Source organism: Poeciliopsis prolifica, unplaced genomic scaffold (genome assembly GCF_027474105.1).
Source record: "Poeciliopsis prolifica strain line A6 unplaced genomic scaffold, Auburn_PproV2 SCAFFOLD041, whole genome shotgun sequence".
In the NCBI taxonomy this organism is placed as follows: domain Eukaryota; kingdom Metazoa; phylum Chordata; class Actinopteri; order Cyprinodontiformes; family Poeciliidae; genus Poeciliopsis; species Poeciliopsis prolifica.
In genome coordinates, this window is record NW_026562416.1 from 3,525,656 (window position 1) to 3,546,828 (window position 21,173).

The following is a 21,173-nucleotide window of genomic DNA, read 5'->3' on the forward strand; positions in this document are numbered from 1 at the left end:
TGTGTCCATAAACACAAAGATATACTTGAAGATGATTGGATAAAAATGAATTAATTTCAGGTGGCAAACTTTCATTATTTTATTAATAAACAATATTTTCTTCCTGCTGCTGTTTTTTGACACTATTTTCTTTCCAATATCTTTCAAAATCTTTGCTGTGTGAAGAGATGGAGAGGAATTTTATATTTTCTAGGACTTCAGGTTATTCAATATAAGATTGATTTCATGCAGAATTACCTCAGCAAACAAAGAAATATGGAGCTTGCTCAGATAAAGTGGGGTGAGGAGGGGAGGTTGGACGGCGTAGGCGTCGAAGCTCAGGCGGCAGCTACGGCTGATGACTCAGGTGATGTGTCATACTCCAAGCTATAAAAGGGAACTTTTACATTTTGTCCACACAAACACAACCACACGCACGTACAGTACTCACACTGGACTCAGAGGGACTTTTGTTTACTACAGCAGGAGCCTAAAGATGAAATGTAAGTTTGTTCATCATACTTTCAGAGGAAAACATCGTGTGTGTTTGTTTGTGTGTGCGTGTGTATGGGTGTGTGTGTAAGAGGGAGTGTGTTTGTGCAGAGGAGGTGGTGGTGATGGGGGTGTGAGATTCACTACACGTGGTCTTAACTTTTACTTTTTGCCTGTGAATGTTTTAGAGTGAGAGTTAATGAAAGAATGAATGAATGAGATGTTGTTTTAGTTCATGACTGAAGCATGAGAAGTGTTTTTTATTTATTTAATGTGGAATCTAAATGACCCACTGTTTGGCTTCAGCTTGGCTGTGATTGGATAATCCTTTGTGTGCGACATGGTGTTTTTGTGTGTGTGTGTGTGTGTGTGTGTGTGTGTGTGTGTGTGTGTGTGTGTGTGTGTGTGTGTGTGTGTGTGTGTGTGTGTGTGTGTGTGTGTGTGGTAGGGATTTCCCCAAATACTTCCAACAAAAACTAAATCGGTGTATTTTTCTTTCCTCAAAACATCTGTGGTGAATATTCTCCTGACTTAGGAATAAATTTTCACTGAAATCACTCTTTAAATTTATTGTGTCTGTAAAATCCATTTTAATCTTAGAGCTGTTTGTTAGGATACTCGTTTAAACAACTTTATGTAAACTGAACAAATTTAGCTGCTCTTATCAACAAATCAAAACTACATAAAAAGTTAGGCTTTTTACCAACTAACACCAATCATCTTCAACTGATGTATTGAAAAGTTCAAAATTTAGTTTGTTTAGAGTGAAACTCAATAACTGACATGATTATGATCAGTTTGTAGTGATTCAATGAGTATCATGTAAATCAGGGAGTATCATCCTGGCAGATGGAGTTTGCTCTGTGTTTGGTCTTCTGTATAAGTTGTTGCGTCATTAAGCGGACGCAGTGTTGGTGTTAACTGGGGGAACGAAGGACTCCTCACACCACATGTTGGTCACTGAAAGCAGCAGCACTGACTGGCTTTGTGTTTGTGCTTTGGTAAGAAAGTGAGGCTGGTGATGTTATGATGCCTCCTCTGTTTTCTTTTCTAGCAAAATGAAGGAAAAAAAGTGGTTTTGGGGGGATTTACAGGTCCACACTTATATGTGATGGTGAAGTTTTGCATTGTGTAAAGGCATAAAAGCACAATTCTTCTTGCTTTTGTGCAAGAAGAGAGTTTGGTTGAATTAATCTTTATACAAATGGTGTTTTAATGTATTTTTATTTTAGACTTTGATAGATTTTAAGTTGCTATGGTAATTTTCTTGCTTACCCATCTGGCTATAACACCTATTATAACATTAATGTTACAAAAGTAAATCAGAAGAAAAAACTAATCAAGAAAAGCGAGTCACTTCTGCAGACAGCGATGTCGTCATTGCACATCACCAGATCATTTACAGTAATCTATCCTGTAGCCACATCGACCCTGAATCCTGTGCTGACTCAGCACTTAGCAGATTGCCCCTAGTGATCAAATGTGGTACTACAACTGAAAATAGGAAGCTTGTTGTTTTTTTGTTGTTGTTTTTTTCACCTCTTTGTTTCCATAACTGCTGACGTTGTGAATGCACCATGATTCATGCGAAGGCTGGTGGCTCAGCTTCTTTTATATGTTGTATCACCCAGATGGGGGTCAGAGAAATGAAGACAGAGCAATAATAAGGTTGCATTTGAACTTGTGTCAGGGATAGAGTTATACTAAGTAGTAACGTTACCCTGCATGTGTCAAACGTGTTTATAGATCAGAAAACAGAACACTTCTACTTGAAACTGCATGACACAGCATGGCTGCTCACATCTATCCAGTTACTCAGACGTGACGTAATATAATCAATATCCACTTTTTACAGGGCCAAGGCAGGTGGCTTTGGATTAGTTTCACTTTTTTTATGGAGCCAGAGATCTCAGCTTCCTCGACTTGCACAAAAATCAACAAACTGTAGAGAAATGAAAGTCATCAGATTTACACAGCTGAATAAACTTTCACTTACTTAATCATGACATAAGCCTCTGAAACTAAGCAAAACTCATCATAAATGAGGAACTGCATGACACAGCATGATGCATTTATCTGTAATTGTAATATGAAATCAAAGTCATACTGAAAGCATGTAAACATTGACAATGGAATAATAAATAATAAATAACAATAAACCTTTTTTTTCTAAATTGTACATTTAGGACCTGTCCAGCATAATATAGATTGATAGCAAGCAAAAAATTTACTGATTTAACATCCATTGTCTATTTGCATAAGATAACACTGAGTTTCTCTAAGCTGCTTTTCAAAATGGGAAAGACAAGAGAGTATATCATTCCACTGAGGTAAATGTGTGTTGAAGTAAACAACACATAAACTTGCCCATATACAGAGTCAGAGCAATAGTTATAACATTAAAAACAACTCATGGTGTGACTAACCTGGCTCTTGCCATCACTTATGAGCTCACTCACAGTGAGAACGTAAGGGAAGTAATAAAAATCTGTCAGATAATTACACGGACCGGTGGCGTCTTGGGGTCACTTAAATCCAACCTTTTTGGTTCTAAGCTTGATTTTGCATGTGTATATTTGAGCAAAACACCACTTTGCTTGATAAAAGCTGTGACAGTAAGCAAAAAGATTGCTTGTTTCATAAAAAAATTTGGTTTTGTCCACCTGAATGATCTGACGATAACTCTGTGATGCTAAAGGAAGTGTGTGTTTTAAAATCCACCAGCCGGTTTGTGTCTGTTTTCTGTTTGGTGCAGAGCAGAGTGGGGATTTTCGCTGAGTTTATGGCTGGAAGCAGCTGCCTGTTGCTGATTAAACCCAGACCCCCAAGTTGCTAACTGTCACACGGAAGCAGCAAGTCAAGGAAGTTAAACTGTTGAAAGTTGGGGAAAAATCAGTCCCTAGCTACTAATTTACTGCTAATACCGTTTCAGGCCACATTAATGTTGAATATTTTACTTTCAACAACAAGACCCAGTTCACAGCAGGAGTGTGAAATTAAAAACTGTAAACATTAGCAATGCATTCATTTATGAAAGTCTCTAAGCCAAGACTTCTTTGAAGCGAACAGAGCACCTGTTCATGAGTCGATTCGCTGTCCTTGAGAGCAAAAGCAAAGAGAGCAGAGGAAATAAGGCGTCCACTGAGCACACACAGGAAACTCCAGTGTTTGTTTGTCTGACCCAGCAAAAAAAAAAAAAAGGGGGCACGAACTCAAACGGAAACTGGGGAAGTGGGCGATTATGTGATACACTGCACGCACTTGTTTGTGTTTCATGTTTGAGTGAATGTGTTCTGACGAAACGGCCTGCTCCACACATCAAAGACGGCCCATTCACTCTGCTTCTGAAGCAACTTTACTGTGAGCCGTAATGCTGTCACAGCTGTTTACTCAGCCAGATACATGACTGTACACTGCTCTGCCTCTGGATGTTTTTCTTCAGCTTTTTTTTCTCCCCGTCTCTCCGTTTTGCTGATTTCTTCCTCAGTAATTTTCCAACTGTTGACTGAAGGTATTCCAGTTTTCCAGTGTGTGTCCTTTGGTAACTGAAAACTCCTTCATTACTTCTTGAAACCAAGATAGCAACTGATAACAGATAGCTTCATTTTGATTCATTTTAAATGCCTGGCTAGATGTTAATCTGAAAGAGGACATCTGTTTGTGATTTAATACTTTATTTAGTTTGGCTCTCTCAATTTGGATGCAGTGTTGAACGTTTCTGGTGCAATCAAACCACAAATTTACTCTGTGTAAATAGCTAGACTTTTAATTTCCAGATGTCTTCTCACCACAAGTGCATGCCTCTGAAATTTCTGTCAGACTAAATAGATTTTTTAAAACTGGAGGTTAATGTGACTCATGTTGACAAATATTTGCTGAAACATTTTACGATTCCCCTGATAAGGGACTTTATCTTGTGTTCTACTTTTGCATCCCCTCTCCCACATATCATGAGCAAACAGAGCAGGAGGAGATATGAATAAAACAGAAAAATCTCAGAGTCTGTGATTTCATTCTAGTGGACAGTCAGGTCAAAGGCAAAGCATACATAACCTTGAATCATAATTGTAGCTAAGCTATTCTAGCATTAGATTACAAAATGAAGAGGCCAGCGTTCCCAGCAAACAGAAGATATTTAAATTTAAACTGTAGTATCTTATGCATCATTTACACATGAATAAATCAGATGCACTCAATAGAATACATTTAAAATTCAAGAACTTATCATTATAAATCATCTCTGGACTTGAAAGTTGAATATTCTAGATGTCAATTCGAGCTACAAATCCAGGTTTCTTAATTATCTTCATTTTATTGTAGCCTTTACACTAATATCCCTGACAAATGAGTAGCAAAGCATAGTTTGAAACTTAATTTAGTGCTGCAACATAATTCACTGAGTTTAAAACTCTTCAAAACTTTGAAGACTTCTATATAATGTTTTGTCAAAAAGTCTCACAATTTAATAATAATAAAAAGTTGTTTTTGTTGTTTACGACCTTTGACCTTTTCTAGAAATTAGATTTGGCCCATTGAGCATGAAGTTTGGAAAAGGTCATCTATAAATACATCTTTGTGATATTATTCACTCCTAATGTACCATTTATACAAAAAATGGATCAAGGAGTCAACAATAAGCCTCATTGTTTCCATGAACTTCTTGTTTTTCATTTACTGCATTGATTTTCATGTAAAATCAGTGGCACAGTTTTTGAACCTCCACCTAACTCCTAATAAATGTAAGATTCTTAGCAGATGGAGAACAAATGAACATTTAGAAATTGAAAGAGTTATGTTGAAACTAAAAGGGTAACCGCTGTGGCAACCTCCTGTCTTTTAGTAAAGTCATAAATTAGACTCATTTTAGTGTCTGGGAAGCAGTAAAAGTGTCTGAACTGGCCCAACACCCTTGACAAAGGAAATATTTTCTCTCCAAAGAGCACAGCCCAAGGCGTCAGTCTGCTGATGTCATCACATACAGACCAATCTGAGTCAGAACGGTGGGCTTGCTCGTCTCTCTTACAGCAACAGAAGGCTGAAAGCACGCTCTAAAAAAACCCCTGCATAGCTCACATTCCATGAGCATGACCTAACACATCTAACGGACAAGCCTTTTCTTTGTTGATTTGAGGTTTGGGATTTTTAAGCTTGCATAAATCAGTGAATAGGTTTACAGACAAGGAGCTAATCTTGATGTGAAAGGTATTTCTTCGAAGACAAGCGATTAATGATTAAAAAAGTTTAAAGTACCGGATTCAAGCCATTAATTTTGAGATTATTTTTTTTCCTCTATTTGGATTCATCGAACAAAGTATGAGATGTTTGACCTGAGAAGCTTTTGTTAAAACTTTGGCTCGTATTTTTAGATCGGACTGAAACAACAAAAGTTCTTTTTTTAAAGTGTTTTTTGAAATATTCAAATGTAAACACAATAATGACACTAAATAATTTACAAACTCACAGGCAACAGTGACAAATTCATGCTTTAACAACAAATACACAAAAGAGTTAAACATTTATTTAAATAAACCTCACAACATTTTTGAAAAGCCAAAGCATTGTCTATCCTTGTCTTCATGTCCGTCTCCTGTAAACCACCCATGCCAGCATGATGCATGAAATATTTGCAGATGACAGTGCAGACTGTCTGCACAGCAAATGCTTTGACCCCACCTCAATACCCAGCAGTTGTTGCTTGAGTGGAAACATGTCCAAGCCTGCAGTGAAATGAAGTCAAGTCACGTTTCTGATGCTTCACATCATAAAAACATCATGCAGTCACCAATTATAGTGCAAGTAATAAATATTACATTTTGTCAAATACCATTATCAAAATCATCAAGCAAATAAACATTAAATATGTTGACCAATGTTCCACAGATGCCAAAGTTGGAAGAAGTTGCATATTTTGTATCAGTTTTAGATACAAAGATACTTCTTATAGTTAGGCAGCAGAAGCAGGAAATAACTGTAACAAAGGAGTATTCATTGACATGAAGATGAGAACGGCCCTCTAAAGACAGAGCAACACTCATATTAAACTCTTGGTCTAATTATGAAATTATAATACATAATTTTGGGACCAACATGGGGCCAGTGTGTAGACATCTACCCATCAATGCTCTGTAATTTCCTTTAATAAAAGATTTACCTTTGGGGGAGAATATGGCACCTTAAGCGGCTTTAGGCCAGAGGACCTTGTTCTTCCAAATTTAGCCCTAATTACACCTGCTTTACACTTGCAGGGACAGGGAAAGATTGTGGGTTTATTCACAAGGTCACATAGTTGTACATGTGTAGTGAGCCCTGATGGCAAATTTAGAGAAGCCAATTATACACGGTTTTTTACACTTTGGGAGGAAGCCAGGCTACAGAGAATGTCTAAACATCATGTGAGAACGACCCCCAGAGGGATGGTGAACCTGTATGTCAACCACATTTCATTGTATGTGAGTTGAGCTCTTTATTTCGTCTTTCTGGTTCGTCTTCCCAGAAAGACGAGCCACGATTGGGCAGAATCTGTTTGTGTTTGACGTTTCTGCTCTCTAAACATCCGTCCTCATCACAGCGCCTTTCATCCTGTCACAGAGATCCAACTTCTCACAGCTCTTATCTGATTTTACAAATGACTGTAAATGTCTAGACGACTGGGTACTTTGATATTATCTGATAAAACTGATAATGCAATAAACAGGTGCATTGTAACAGCAAAATAAATGTGAGTGGTAGCTGGAGTTTTTAAAGTGCTTGACCCAGTTCAAGTGTTGTACAGTGTTACTGCTGCTTTGAGAGCAGCTAGCATTAATTATGTCAGCCAAATGGCCTCCTTACTGTCGTGACAAACTACAAGCTGACTGCAGCTGCCTCAGAGCTGATCTTGTGCGTCATGAGGTGTAGAAATGAAAACAAGCATCGATCCAGTCTTGTGGTTTTTCACTTTGAGTAACAACCACACCAATTCTGGGTAAAGGAGGAGAGAGGAAATTTAAGATGCAGCGTTGCACACACCTGTCTGTGCAGCTGTGTGAACAACCACAGCTGGATGACAGTCAGTCAGTTGGACTGGATTTGGTGGATTCTTTTGAAGGAGAATCATTTCTTTGTTGTCACAAACGAGGCTTCAATGAAACCAAAACCGTTTTTCGTGGCTCATTGTGTGCGCCTCTCTCCTGTCTCTGCAGTTCTTCCTGAGACTTCTTCGTTCCTGTTCCACCTGCTGCTTCTGACTGAGCTGTTAGTCCGATCTTCATCTCTTCCCATCCGCAGCTCCTCCCATTGTGGATTTTTTGGATCAATGATCCATCAGGTGGAAAGTTTGATGAACTTATCGAGAAAAATCCATCAGCTGGTAAGGCTTATTTAGAATTTCCTTGATCGCTGGCTTGACATGTTTTTTATTTATTTATTATCTCAGAATCATATCTTATAAATCTTTTTAAACTTTCACTGACGTAGCAACAGTTTTGGCAAGAAAGAAAATACAATTTCCTACTATAGGAATCATGGAACGTTGTGGGGTTTGTCTGGTATATCGACCAAATGAATGATGTTTTTTTTAACTTTTACTTTTTATTGTGTTTTGAACAGAGAACAGAAGAACTCGAACACTTTGAAGATGCCAAATTCAGTCTGGATAGCCTTCCTGAGTTGTATCACACTGCTGACCATCTTAGATCATTGAAGGTATAAAACTATAAAGATAAAAGATTAAATCAACTTATCTCTTCTCTTCATTCCTAAATGAATTAAATATGTGTTTTATGTGCCTGCAGGTTAATGAATCCCTCTCTCAGATGTACGGATACACTCAGTCCTTCAAACTGCATATCGACTGGTTGAAGGCGGCAAAAGAAAATGTCAGTTTGCCTTTCCAGACAGAAGAGGGCGCCAGCTCTCACCTTCAGCAACTGTCCAACCTCATTGGCAAATGTCTTCATCCGGTAGGTCCTCCTGCATTTATGTGAACATTTTCTGTGAAACCAAAGTCCAGAAATTATAGATATTACAGCACAGAAACTGTCAATGTATTGTGAATTAAATCATGTCAAAGGATAGTGAAAAAATAGAAATGTAATGTTTGAGCAAAAGATCACATTTATCTGAAGTTATAAGAAATGCAACAAGCTTATTAAAGATAATTGAAGTAAATGGGAGTAAACACTTTTTTTTTAAATATCAAAATAACTGTTATTTTAGCACTTTAAAGTGGCTACAAGGCATGTCAGGTGTTTTTATATTTGTTATTCTATATTTGTTAAGTTTTGATTATATTATATTATATTATATTATATTATTAAAATGATGTTATTATATTATTATACTATTATTAATGTTATTATTTATAAGAATATAAATATGAATATTCAGATTCTTAATTACTTATGCCAGTAAAGACAGATACCCCTTTATTTTTTCCTGTTACCATAGTTTCATGAATATGCATATTTATTTGAGTCAATCTGATTTCCTTTCCTTTTTTCTTTTTGTTTATAGCAAAACAAAGAGGCTCTTCCGTCATTGGCACCCAACCTTCCTGTTGTCTCCAATGCCTTTGATGCTCTTGTGTACTCTGTAGAAATTTCTGAGAGGTTAAAAGTTTTCTGTGTGTGGTCAAAAAGAATCTTACGGTACTTCCAGAGGCATTCTTAAAAAAAAAAAAACATTTTTCTTGCAGTCCTTTCGGAGGCAGTCCTGCTTTTGTAGACAGCGTAAGCCTTAAGGGGCATTAAAACATCTTCCCCAAGGAAACCACTGTTAACTCCAGAATGTTTTTAAGCAATATTATGTCATGTTAGTGGACTACCTCAAGATGGCAGCGTTAGGTAATCTGCTGTGGTGGTGCTGACCCAAACATCTCAGCAACAACCAGTCGGATCACTATGAAAGCTTAAATAAGGATAAAAATACTTTTTCTTAACTTTATTATCCACTTTTTTCTAAGCCCGCCTGTAGTTTACAAATGTGATTTTCCAAAAGATTCTCCATATTCATAAAGACCCTGTAAAAACTCATCAAAACAAATTTCCAAAAACTTAACGTTTTATGCATCTTTTCTTTTACTAAATAGCTGCAAAAATGTCAATTTGTTTGATTTTAAGAACAGAAGAGAAATGGTGAGAATAAGAAACCTGTCTGGCAGCTTCATGCACACTTGACATGACTTTGGTTTGCATTTAATTGAAGTATTTAAATGATATTTTCTAAATGATTTAAGAATAATTTTGCCATGCTTAATGGAAAGCTACTCTCTCTTATGTATGAGCAACAGCTCATACATAATTGGCATATCAGGCATCAATTATCACAGAGGATGGAAGAAATTCATTCCTGCGCTATTTTTCTGCCTTTGCACCTTTAATCCATATGTGAAAAGTATTTTTAGATAATAAGTTTTAGAAATAGATAAACTGAGAAGATACAGAAACAATAGTCTATTTTTCTTAGATCATTTTGCATATATCTAAATAACACCCTCTGGAAACAAATATGTCAAGTTTCTTATTACTTTTTTCTGCTCTTCTGCCATCATTATGCATCAGCTGTGTGCTGTGATTAATAATCAATAACAAAAGGTTGAAAATGTTATTTTCAGTCATTTTACCAAAATTTCCAGCCTTGCTTAGACTGTTCTTTGCTTGAATGTAGAACTTTTGCTCATATCAACAGCACTAACCATGAGTGTGGCATGACCATTTCACCATTTGATTGAATGCTTGCCAACTATTTTAACATGTCTGTTTAAAATAGGTATGATGAATAGTGTTGATGCAAAAATCTAATCTCTTAATGCTAGTACAGTGTTCAGAACCATCTCCATTTGATGTGACTGAGATTGGTGGTGCATTGTTTACAAAGTATTTTTTTGAACATGTTGTCATATGAATTTTTTTTTTAAGAAAGCAGAATGTAGGTTTATCTTGTAGGCTTGAGGAAATGTATATATTTCTTTTACATGTAGCCATTTGAACTGTACTCATGCACTGTGCCGAGGTAGGATAACCTATGACCTTTACTCCCACTGAGACTGTTTACACTCACAGTGCCTGCCAGGTGTTGATGAACCGAGTGATAAAAAATATGGATTCTGTAACAACTCTTCTGTTATATTTTTTTAACCTATTTAGAATGCTATTTATCAGTTTTTATATTTTGTATTTCAGCATTGAGATGCAGGCATCTCTTATTTTTTTTTATAAATATTGTTTTATGTCATATATATTATTAATATTAATGTGTTATTTTTATTGTAACTTATATTATTTATATGATTATAATGTATTGGTTTTATATGTTTAATGAAATTAATAAAATAATTGAAACATAAAGATTGTTTCAGTGTGGTGAATAAATAATGTCTTGTGATAAACAAATAAGCCAAAAAGCCATTGATGATTTGAAGTAAAATCTATTAACATTTTTCCTCCAAAATGATCAAAATATAGACATTTATTTGACATCTCTCTTTATAAAAATGTAATTATCAGGGAGTCTCATATATAATTTTACAAAGCTACTCAAAATCCTATTCACTAGGTGGATAAATATTGTGTGGAGGTCAACACATATTAATTATTTATTTTTTAAATATGGTAAATTTGCAATAAAATCAACCAAATTAGCTTGTATGGTAGAATTCAAACACATTAGAGATTTAAAGCTTTTTTCGTTTTGGTAGAACGATGGAAAGAATCACTTAACACTTTATGACAGAAAATAGCTCTGATTGTAGCTTATGTTGTTAATAAACTTCATCAAAATTCAAAAGTACATAATAAATGTGAATGAAGTCCAAATTAGGAAGCTTGGAAATTTTTCATCAAAAGACAATGGAGATTATAACCTTAATCTGCTAGTAGAGCTGGCAAACCTAAATTCATTGGAGTTAAAGGTCCACTGCATAGAAATGTGAAAAGTTGAAGTCACGTCACATGTAGTCTCTTGTATTGTCCCACAATGGAAATATATCCATAAAACAGTAGAAAAGTGACAGGCAATAACAGCAAATTGACTTAAACAAAGATAGAATATAAATATATATAACCCAGATTAAAGAATAAAAATACTGTGCAATAAGAGCAACATTTCAACATAAATGTTGCATTGTTATAAAAAATACTCGAGAGGAATTTGCCTCTGAGCTGGTTAATGAAGAAATTGACAAAATGTTCATGTCTCTTTGAGCTTTAAAAGGCAGACTATTAGAACGATGACTATAACACTATGAGTGAGCAGGGCAACAGAGACTTACATAACACCAGCGTGTTGATGCAGGACCTCAGACAGATGATCTCACACACAGACAGACTTTCATTGTAACAGAGCAAACTGTGTAGAGTACATGTAGGCTGAGGCCAGAAGCAACAGCTGACACTGGGATTTACAAATCACATGGGGTCTGGGTGTTAGAGGAAAATCCTTCCCCTGAACACGGAGTGAGGGAGAACATGCTTCTGAGTGCAGAGAGTGAGAAGGATGTGGGAGAATTTACTGGCTGACAGAAGCTAAATACAGATGACTCAAGAGGAACCTTCACATTTTACTGTATTTGCAATTTGGAGGGAACACTAAAACCCCAATGCACTAAATGCAGCAATGCTTAAGGTTTAAAGATCTGATACTGATACTGAATACATGTTTGGCTGGTTTTAGATGTTCTGCAAGCTGTAATTGTACCGTATGCCACACTCCACTTTGGTTTGCAACCTGCACAGATTGAGTGTGTTTCACTAACAGATATAGTGAAGAAGATAATGGTGATGGAATTTTATAGAGCTGCGAATCGATTGTCATGATCTGAAATTTTAGTGAGGCACAAATGAAGTTAAACTTCTCTCAATCATTCTGAATATGAGTCAGTATATAATATTTTATCATATTTTATACTATTTATGATGCTATAAGAGGCCAGGAGACCATGAAAGTAATTATTATTTGATGTTTGCAGAAGAATGTGCAGAAACATTTTCTTTCATCAAAATGTAAAACAATAAGTTTAGCTTTTTGCATCCTTACCATGCCTTTAAAATTAATGTCACTGCATGCCATCTGAAAACACAGGTCTTTCTTTTTATCAAATAAATCAAACTAATCTGGAATTTCTAATGCTATTTTTATTTTTGTCATTGACCATCTTAAACTAAGTTCTAAAATGAACAAAGCAGAAATGTTGAACCAATTGTGCTTTCTGGTCCTTGTTGACGTTATGGCAGCTGCGTTAGCTGTTATAGAGCTACATTTCTTTTAGAAAGTACAGAAAGCAGATTTGGACCGGGAGAACTTAGCATTAGCTGTGTGTTACCACCCAGCCAGCACACCTAGGTGGGCCCCATATGGGATATAAGTGGGCAGGCAATATGGGTCCCAAAAGGGTTTGTCCACGGTTTCCATGGTGGCCCCACATGGGTTTGCCCAAGTAGATTTTAATGGGTGCTGACTGGGTTTTCAGTGGGTCCCACATGGTTAACTCACATGAGGCCCATCTGTGGCCCACTAGGGTGCTGTCAAGAATATTTACGTGGGTCCCAATTGGGTCTGAACTGGGCTAGAATATGGGTACCAAGTGGGTTTGTCCACGGTTTCCATGGTGGCCCCACATGGGTTTGCCCAAGTAAATTTTTATGGGTGCTAACTGGGTTTTCAGTGGGGCCCATGTGGTTAACTCACATGAGGCCCATCTGTGGCCCACAAGGGTGCTGTCAGGAATATTTACCTGGGTCCCAATTGGGTCTGAACTGGGCTAGAATATGGGTACCAAGTGGGTTTGTCCACGGTTTCCATGGTGGCCCCACATGGGTTTGCCCAAGTAGATTTTTATGGGTGCTGACTGGGTTTTCAGTGGGTCCCACATGGTTAACTCACATGAGGCCCATCTGTGGCCCACTAGGGTGCTGTCAAGAATATTTACGTGGGTCCCAATTGGGTCTGAACTGGGCTAGAATATGGGTAACAAGTGGGTTTGTCCACGGTTTCCATGGTGGCCCCACATGGGTTTGCCCAAGTAAATTTTTATGGGTGCTGACTGGGTTTTCAGTGGGGCCCATGTGGTTAACTTACATGAGGCTCATCTGTGGCCCACTAGGGTGCTGTCAGGAATATTTACGTGGGTCCCAATTGGGTCTGAACTGGGCTAGAATATGGGTACCAAGTGGGTTTGTCCACGGTTTCCATGGTGGCCCCACATGGGTTTGCCCAAGTAAATTTTAATGGGTGCTAACTGGGTTTTCAGTGGGGCCCATGTGGTTAACTTACATGAGGCTCATCTGTGGCCCACTAGGGTGCTGTCAGGAATATTTACCTGGGTCCCAATTGGGTCTGAACTGGGCTAGAATATGGGTAACAAGTGGGTTTGTCCACGGTTTCCATGGTGGCCCCACATGGGTTTGCCCAGGTTGATTTCAATGGGTGCTGACTGGGTTTTCAGTGGGGCCCATGTGGTTAACTTACATGAGGCTCATCTGTGGCCCACTAGGGTGCTGTCAGGAATATTTACCTGGGTCCCAATTGGGTCTGAACTGGGCTAGAATATGGGTAATAAGTGGGTTTGTCCACGGTTTCCATGGTGGCCCCACATGGGTTTGCCCAGGTTGATTTCAATGGGTGCTGACTGGGTTTTCAGCGGGACCCAGATGCCTTAATCCTGTAGGAACAATTCTCATCTATGGATGTGAATTACATTCATAGATATGCAATCTTGATCAACAATCCAAAGTCCAGCTTAAAACATGTTCAAATAAAAAAAAAAAAAAGAGATGAAAAATTTATTTTGCTCAAGGCTTTTATTTAGTAATTTAAAATATTGTCAGGAGTTATTTTTTACCTCACTACAGCAATTATTAGAACTTCATTAATACTCAGGGAATGGTGCCACAAAAAGAAATCTGCAATTATTCACGACATCTTTGAAAATAACAGAAGCTAGTTTACTATAACAAACTTATAAACAGATCTATAAATATATATCTATAGATGCACACAAATAAAGACACCTACATATTTTCCTACAGGTCTATAAATGTATACATCTAAATACTATCTATATAACTTTATACACGTATATTCACATTGATACACACAATGTGAATATACACACCTATATAGATCTTTCACAATACATTTTTGTTAAACATTTTTAAAAATAACCTACATGCCATATGCATGCTTAAATTTGAAATCTCTCATACTTTACTGAAACTGTCCATCTTGAAAGACCTCCCCAACCTGAGTTTGAACTGGCAGTCTCTCTAGTCTATTTCCACTTCCACTCGGGCTCCAGTAAACCACTTCGAGAGTCTTTGCTGTATGCTTGTGTGATTCTGTAGATGGATAATTTCTTTTAAGTCCCCTGAAATAACAAGCAAAGGTAGAAATTGTATTAGTGTTTCATTTTAGCACAATGTAACATTCATGAGATTTGCATCTCCCCCTTCATGGGGCAAAAATGCTTGCAGAGATATGCCATAATCAAAAGGACTCGAGTCATCATTATTATGTACAGAAACTATATTCTTACTGTAAATTTAAAATATATCCATCTATATAAATCAACTACTAGGTTCTATCGTGGTTTTGTGGTTATTTTAATATTGTTTGAAATGCAAACAATATTACCTTCAAATTTTTAAGTTCTTAACAACAGTGAAAGAATACTGTTCAAATAAAACCAAAAATTGAAGACTCAATTTTTAACCTAAAAACATTACTAAAAATAACAAAAAGCATAAAACAACCAAAATAAATTAACATATGTTTAAGAAGAAAAGTGAAAAAAAAAAGTTACTCTGACAATAAAAACTGATATTTACCATACAAAACATCAAAGAGACGCAGGTCCAAGAGCTTGTTTCCCATGTTGGCCAAAAGGTTGAACTGGACTTCCAGTTCATGGGACATGAGGAATCGCACAGCTGGTTGTATTGTGTCATCTAAGGATGCTCCTCCAATTTCTGTAGCCATGGCAACCTTAAGTACAATGACAATAACAGGACAACATTTTGTTTTTGTTCATCAGTTTGTCATTATATCACTCTTATGTGCTTAATTTTACTAACATATTAATCTACCTTTTTCAAATCATTATAAAGTGATCTTCACACGCTGATCCTCTTGAAGCCTGCAAAATATATCTTTTATTAGTGCAATATAACATTTAGACTTTTCAAAAAAATAAAAAAATTAAGGCAAAACAGCCTTTGTATGGATTAACTACTGAAGCCTTATATTGTAAACACTGAACAGTTTTGCAATTATCCTAATTTCTTTGTTAACGTGACAGGACTAAGACAGTAGTATTACTCTTAAGAGAAGTTTAGAAAATCACTATAAATGTAACTAATAAAGCCTAAAACATTGCACATATAAAAAAATTAGAGCTACAATTAAATATAAGTACATTTCACATAACTGCTAGCTAAATATTGCAAAAATATCAAAAAGAATTTCTTCATCTTTCAATATTTGTTTCAGGCTTGGCCACTGATTGACATGATGGGTTTCAATTTACGGACCCACATGCAGTAACCACACGTTGGATAGGGATGAGTGAGTGATTTATTTACAACAGGACAAAATAAAATCTATTTCCCGGACATCAGCGGAAGGGTGAGGACCACTCGACCAGGTTGGCCTGAAACGAGAACTTAGTTATGACGGGCTTAGAATGAGTGATCGGAGGGGAAACAGGAACAGGCTTACTTCGGTGCGGGTCTTTCGAGGCGTGGGTGTGAGATGCCAGGTTCCTGAGAGAGGGTGTGCAGCGGTTCCGAAGGTAAATGCGAGGTGGGAATGGAAGAGAGCTGGAAGCTCAAAGGGTGGAGTGGAGGCAGTGGAATCGGCGGAGCGAGCACGCAGGTATTCACTGGTGAGTTCTCGAATGAGGCGACAAAACCCCTAGGATCGAACAAACACAGAGACCAGGTGACTTCTAGTAGACACAGAAACGTTCTCAGAAAACTGTTCACAACAGGAGAGGCCAGAGTGACTACCGGTGTATGCAACCATCTAGCATACACCAGTAGAATCTTCAGTCAATCTAGCGTAGACTGAAGATTCTGCTGCTCCTCCACCTGTGCCAAGCTCCACGGGCTCCTCACAAAGATCCTCGCTGAAATAAGATGCGACACTCACATACACACACAGGAACCCTGACACTGATGACTACTCTAGACCAACACAATAGCGGCAGATTGAAATAAACTATGACATAACAAAACGCTTTAAAGTGTCACACAACAATTAAAAAAATTTAAAAATATGAACTACAATGCCTTCATCCTATTTACAAAAAACCTTTTAGGCCCAATATACTGAAACCACATGGGCCCCATATAGTGTTCCCATTTCTGTCCCATGCCCAGTTAGCCCACGTTAATGCTGAATTGGGCCCATACATTTAACCCAATTGAGCCAACAATATGAGTCCCATTTCGGTTAACCTTTTGAGCCTCACGCAGTTGGCCCAGATAAAACCCATGCCCTCTTATCATTACCTATATAGCCCAAAGCTAAACGATTCAATGCAGTTTTATTGAAAAAAACGACAATAATAATCTTGCATGGGTCCCAGCCAAACCAGCCTGAATCCATACATGAGACCCACCCATGCATGCTGATGTGACTGAGAAAGATTATTAAAAGCCCAAGTACATAGAATGAAAGCACAATAGTTACTCTTTTTAAATCATACAAATGGTTTTATTGTGTCCAGACACTGTAACAACCTCTGCTAGCAACATAGATTCTTCAGTGAACCGATTTCATTCTGCCTCGTTGGCGCTCAAATGAACCAATGGCAGCTCAACAAATAGAATGGCGGCGGTATTTGAAAATGGTTTGGCCCACAACGCTGCGTTTGAAATCGGTCTGCACTAAAATCTGCTTATTGTGTGTAGCTGTGTGTGTTAGCAATATCAGAAAAAGTATCACCCTAAAGAAAAGCAAAAATAACAATAACAATTAAGTCTCTTTTGGGATACTGTCGTCCGATTTGTTACGAGCAACAATTTTTTTAACAAGCGATTTAAAATCTCTCCCTAAAATTTGGTACTAGGTAAAACAGAAGAAACGTACTTACAGATTCTTTCGTAGATCAGCCGGCAGACTCCGCGCCAACGGACTGATGAAGAGAACAGGCTTGATTTTGAAACCGCATATCCATCCGCGGGTCATTTTACGTTTTCCAAGAAACACAAGATTAATTTTTGAGAGTGCTACATCGGTTTAACAAATGTAAAACCGATGTAGCAAAAGTTCTCAATGTAAATAAATACATTTCGTTGTCCTCCTTATTCAAATATGTTTTGGAACTATTTTCTTCAGTGGATGTGTAAAGTGCCTACCGGTACTTCAATTCACCAACCTTTATTGGCAACGGTGCCTCAGAGCAAACAATGAACAAAAAGGTAATTGGAACCAAATAAATCATTAACAGAAATGTTACGTTTTTTTATTTTTTATTTTTATTTATACTGATGACTTGGAAAATGTTTGCAAATATATGAAAAAACAGATGCTCAAAATTTTACTCTTGTCTCTCACTTGCTAATGAGTTTTGTTTATTTTCTAAACATTTTGTGATATTTTTCACAATGGTCTAATCTGAACTATTTGTCCAAATAAAAATTTAAATCTTGCTGCGAACAGGCTGCAGTAAACTCTATGGATGTCTAAACATCCAATTGATAAAAAATAATAATAAAAATAAAATAAAAAGTTATTATTATTAAAAATAAAACAAGGACTAAAGCTCAACCATGACCACTCTGTGCTTAATTTTGAGTAAGCACCAGAATATGAGTTTACGTATATATTTCAAACAGATTATTTCAAAAAAAATGTTTTAAGACATTCAGACTGCAATAATAAAATGAAAAAAAGTTAGGGGTTCAAAGTGTAGCAAGAGCAATACTGAACTGGCTTTTGCTTTGACATACAGTGAAAAGTTTGAAAGTGACAGGGTAACCACATTGTCGATTAAAATGTTCTACAATTTTGTCCCATTTAGACCATGAAAAAAAGTACTAGGGGCTACATTTTCCTGCCCAGGTCCAACCCATGTATGGTTAGCCCATGCTCATGTCATGTTAGTTTAATGTGGACAGCGGTCCACATTGGGCTTCTCATGTGGGGCTCATGATACTGAAACCACATGGGCCCCAAATAGTGTTGCCCATTTCTGTCCCATTTCCAGTTAGCCCACATTGTTGCTGAATAGGGCCCATACATTTAGCCCAAATGGGCCAGCCCATAGGGGTCCCATTTTAGTTAACCATATGTGTCCCATGAGGTTTGCCCAGATAAAACCCATGACCACTCATTACCCATATGGCCTACTACAAACCCAAGGGGGGCCCCTCATGCGTACTGGCTTGGAGACTGGACTGGACTGTTCTAGCATAAAATAATAACATGAAAAAATGTTAAGGGTTCAAAGTGTGGCTAGAGCAATACTGAACTGGTTTAAAAAAATAAAGCATTGTAGAATTATTTTTAATGTTTTAATATCCTGGTCCTCTGGAAGCCTATTGTTTGTAAATGAGCCAGGCATAGATATCACACAGTGAACATGTTTTAGGTTCAAACATTAGGAAGACATGGATGTTCTGTTCTATCAGCAAAATATATCCTTGGGTGATCTCCAAGACGAGGTCACCTTCGTCCTGGAGACCTCGACAATGGTCAAGGTCACCAACCTTTACTATCGTCGAGGTTTCCTACAAGGAAAAAATTAAATTCTACAATTTACCTTACATCAACTCCATTAGAGGCCAGCTGAGTAACAATTGCCTTGGCAAAGACTATAAAGCTGACATCTCGGGTAATTCTTTCCAAGTTTTGAGAATCTTGCTCTTGCAGCTTTTGCTTTGACATACAGTCAAAATTTTGAAAGTGACAGGTTAACTACAGGGGTTGGACAATGAAACTGAAACACCTGGTTTTAGACCACAATAACTTATTAGCGTGGTGTAGGGCCTCCTTTTGAGGCCAATACAGCATCAATTCGTCTTGGACAAGTATGGGGCCAAGGGAATGCCATGATATGGCAGCCCACACCATCAATGATCCACCCCCATGCTTCACTCTGGCATACAACACTCTGGCTGGAATGCATCTTTGGGGCTTCTCCACACCGTAACTCTCCCGGATGTGGGGAAAACAGTAAAGGTAGACTCATCAGAGAACAATACATGTTTCACATTGTCCACAGCACAAGATTTTCGCTCCTTGCACCATTGAAACCGACGTTTGGCATTGATACGAGTGACCAAAAGTTTGGCTATAGCAGCCCGGCTGTGTATATTGACCATGTGGAGCTCCCGACGGACAGTTTGGTGGAAACAGGAGAGTTGAGGTGCACATTTAATTCTACCGTGATTTGGGCACCGTGGTTTTATGTTTTTGGGATACAATCCAGGTTACCACCCAAAATCTCTTTAAGACAGCTTCATCTTGCATCCACAGTTAATCCTGTTAGATGTGGTTCGTCATTCTTGGTGGTATGCTGACATTACCCTGGATACTGTGGCTCTTGATAATCACAAAGACTTGCTGTCTTGGTGAACAATTTGCCCTCTTTTGAACTCCAGTATGTCCCAAATAATGTTATGCATTGCAATATTTTGAGCAAAACTGTGCTCTTACCCTGCTAATTGGACCTTCACACTCTGCTCTTACTGTTGCAATGTGCAATTCATGAAGATTGGCCACCAGGCTAGTCCAATTCAGGCATGAAACCTCCCACACTAAAATGAGAGGTGTTTCAGTTTCATTGTCCAACCCCTGTACATTGTTCTACAATTTTGTCTCATTTAGCCCACTTAAAAAAGGACTGGGGTCTACATATCCACACCCAGGTCCAACCTGGGCGTGGATATGTACTGACCACACTGAACCCACAGTGGGTTCAGTGTGGTCAGCCCACATGGTCTCCCCATGTTGGGCCCATGACATGAGCCCATGCTGATGTCATGTGGGTTCAGTGTGGTCTGCCCACATGGTCTCCCCATGTTGGGCCCATGATACTGAAACCACATGGGCCCCACATAGTTTTGCCCAGTTCTATCCCATTCCCAGTTAGCCCACTTAAAAAAGGACTGGGGCCTACATATCCACACCCAGGTCTAACCCATATATGGTCAGCCCATGCTGATGTCATGTGGGTTCAATGTGGTCTGCCCACATGGGCTTCCCATGTTGGGCCCATGATACTGAAACCACATGGGCCCCATATACTGTTGCCCAGTACTATCCCATTCCCAGATAGCCCACTTAAAAAAGGACTGGGGCCCACATATCCACACCCAGGTCTAACCCATATATGGTCAGCCCATGTTGATGTCATGTGGGTTCAATGTGGTCAGCCCACATGGGCTTCCCATGTTGGGCCCATGATACTAGAACCACATGGGCCCCACATACTGTTGCCCAGTACTATCCCATTCCCAGATAGCCCACTTAAAAAAGGACTGGGGCCCACATATCCACACCCAGGTCTAACCCATATATGGTCAGCCCATGCTGATGTCATGTGGGTTCAATGTGGTCACCCCACATGGGCTTCCCATGTTGGGCCCATGATACTAGAACCACATGGGCCCCACATACTGTTGCCGAGTACTATCCCATTCCCAGATAGCCCACTTAAAAAAGGACTGGGGCCCACATATCCACACCCAGGTCTAACCCATATATGGTCAGCCCATGCTGAT

General features: G+C 38.2%; 1 protein-coding gene and 3 long non-coding RNA genes across 5 annotated transcripts; 1 reads left to right on the forward strand and 3 right to left on the reverse strand.

The window, feature by feature from the left end:
- Window positions 1-416: 416 nt before the first annotated feature.
- On the forward strand, window positions 417-9,139 carry il11b (interleukin 11b). 2 transcript variants are annotated; one of them, XM_055055316.1, is made up of 5 exons: window positions 417-482; window positions 7,653-7,819; window positions 8,059-8,154; window positions 8,244-8,411; window positions 8,965-9,139. In XM_055055316.1, exons 1-5 carry the CDS (start codon window positions 476-478, stop codon window positions 9,118-9,120), a joined length of 594 nt encoding a protein of 197 aa, XP_054911291.1. In that variant the 5' UTR covers window positions 417-475; the 3' UTR covers window positions 9,121-9,139. The 2 variants fall into 2 exon arrangements, with proteins under 2 accessions (XP_054911291.1, XP_054911290.1); XM_055055315.1 differs by lacking the exon at window positions 417-482 and having other exon boundaries at window positions 7,526-7,819.
- Window positions 6,045-11,773, reverse strand: LOC129375933 (uncharacterized). The gene is made up of 3 exons (XR_008607685.1): window positions 11,720-11,773; window positions 8,370-8,442; window positions 6,045-6,188 (listed from the first exon to the last, which is right to left on the reverse strand). It is a non-coding gene; the product is annotated as an uncharacterized LOC129375933 (long non-coding RNA).
- Window positions 11,774-14,227: 2,454 nt separating this feature from the next.
- On the reverse strand, window positions 14,228-15,329 carry LOC129375709 (uncharacterized). The gene is made up of 2 exons (XR_008607661.1): window positions 15,273-15,329; window positions 14,228-14,812 (listed from the first exon to the last, which is right to left on the reverse strand). It is a non-coding gene; the product is annotated as an uncharacterized LOC129375709 (long non-coding RNA).
- LOC129375707 (uncharacterized) lies at window positions 15,326-16,692 on the reverse strand. Its single transcript, XR_008607660.1, has 3 exons — window positions 16,162-16,692; window positions 15,531-15,580; window positions 15,326-15,429 (listed from the first exon to the last, which is right to left on the reverse strand). It is a non-coding gene; the product is annotated as an uncharacterized LOC129375707 (long non-coding RNA).
- Between the last annotated feature and the right edge of the window lie 4,481 nt (window positions 16,693-21,173).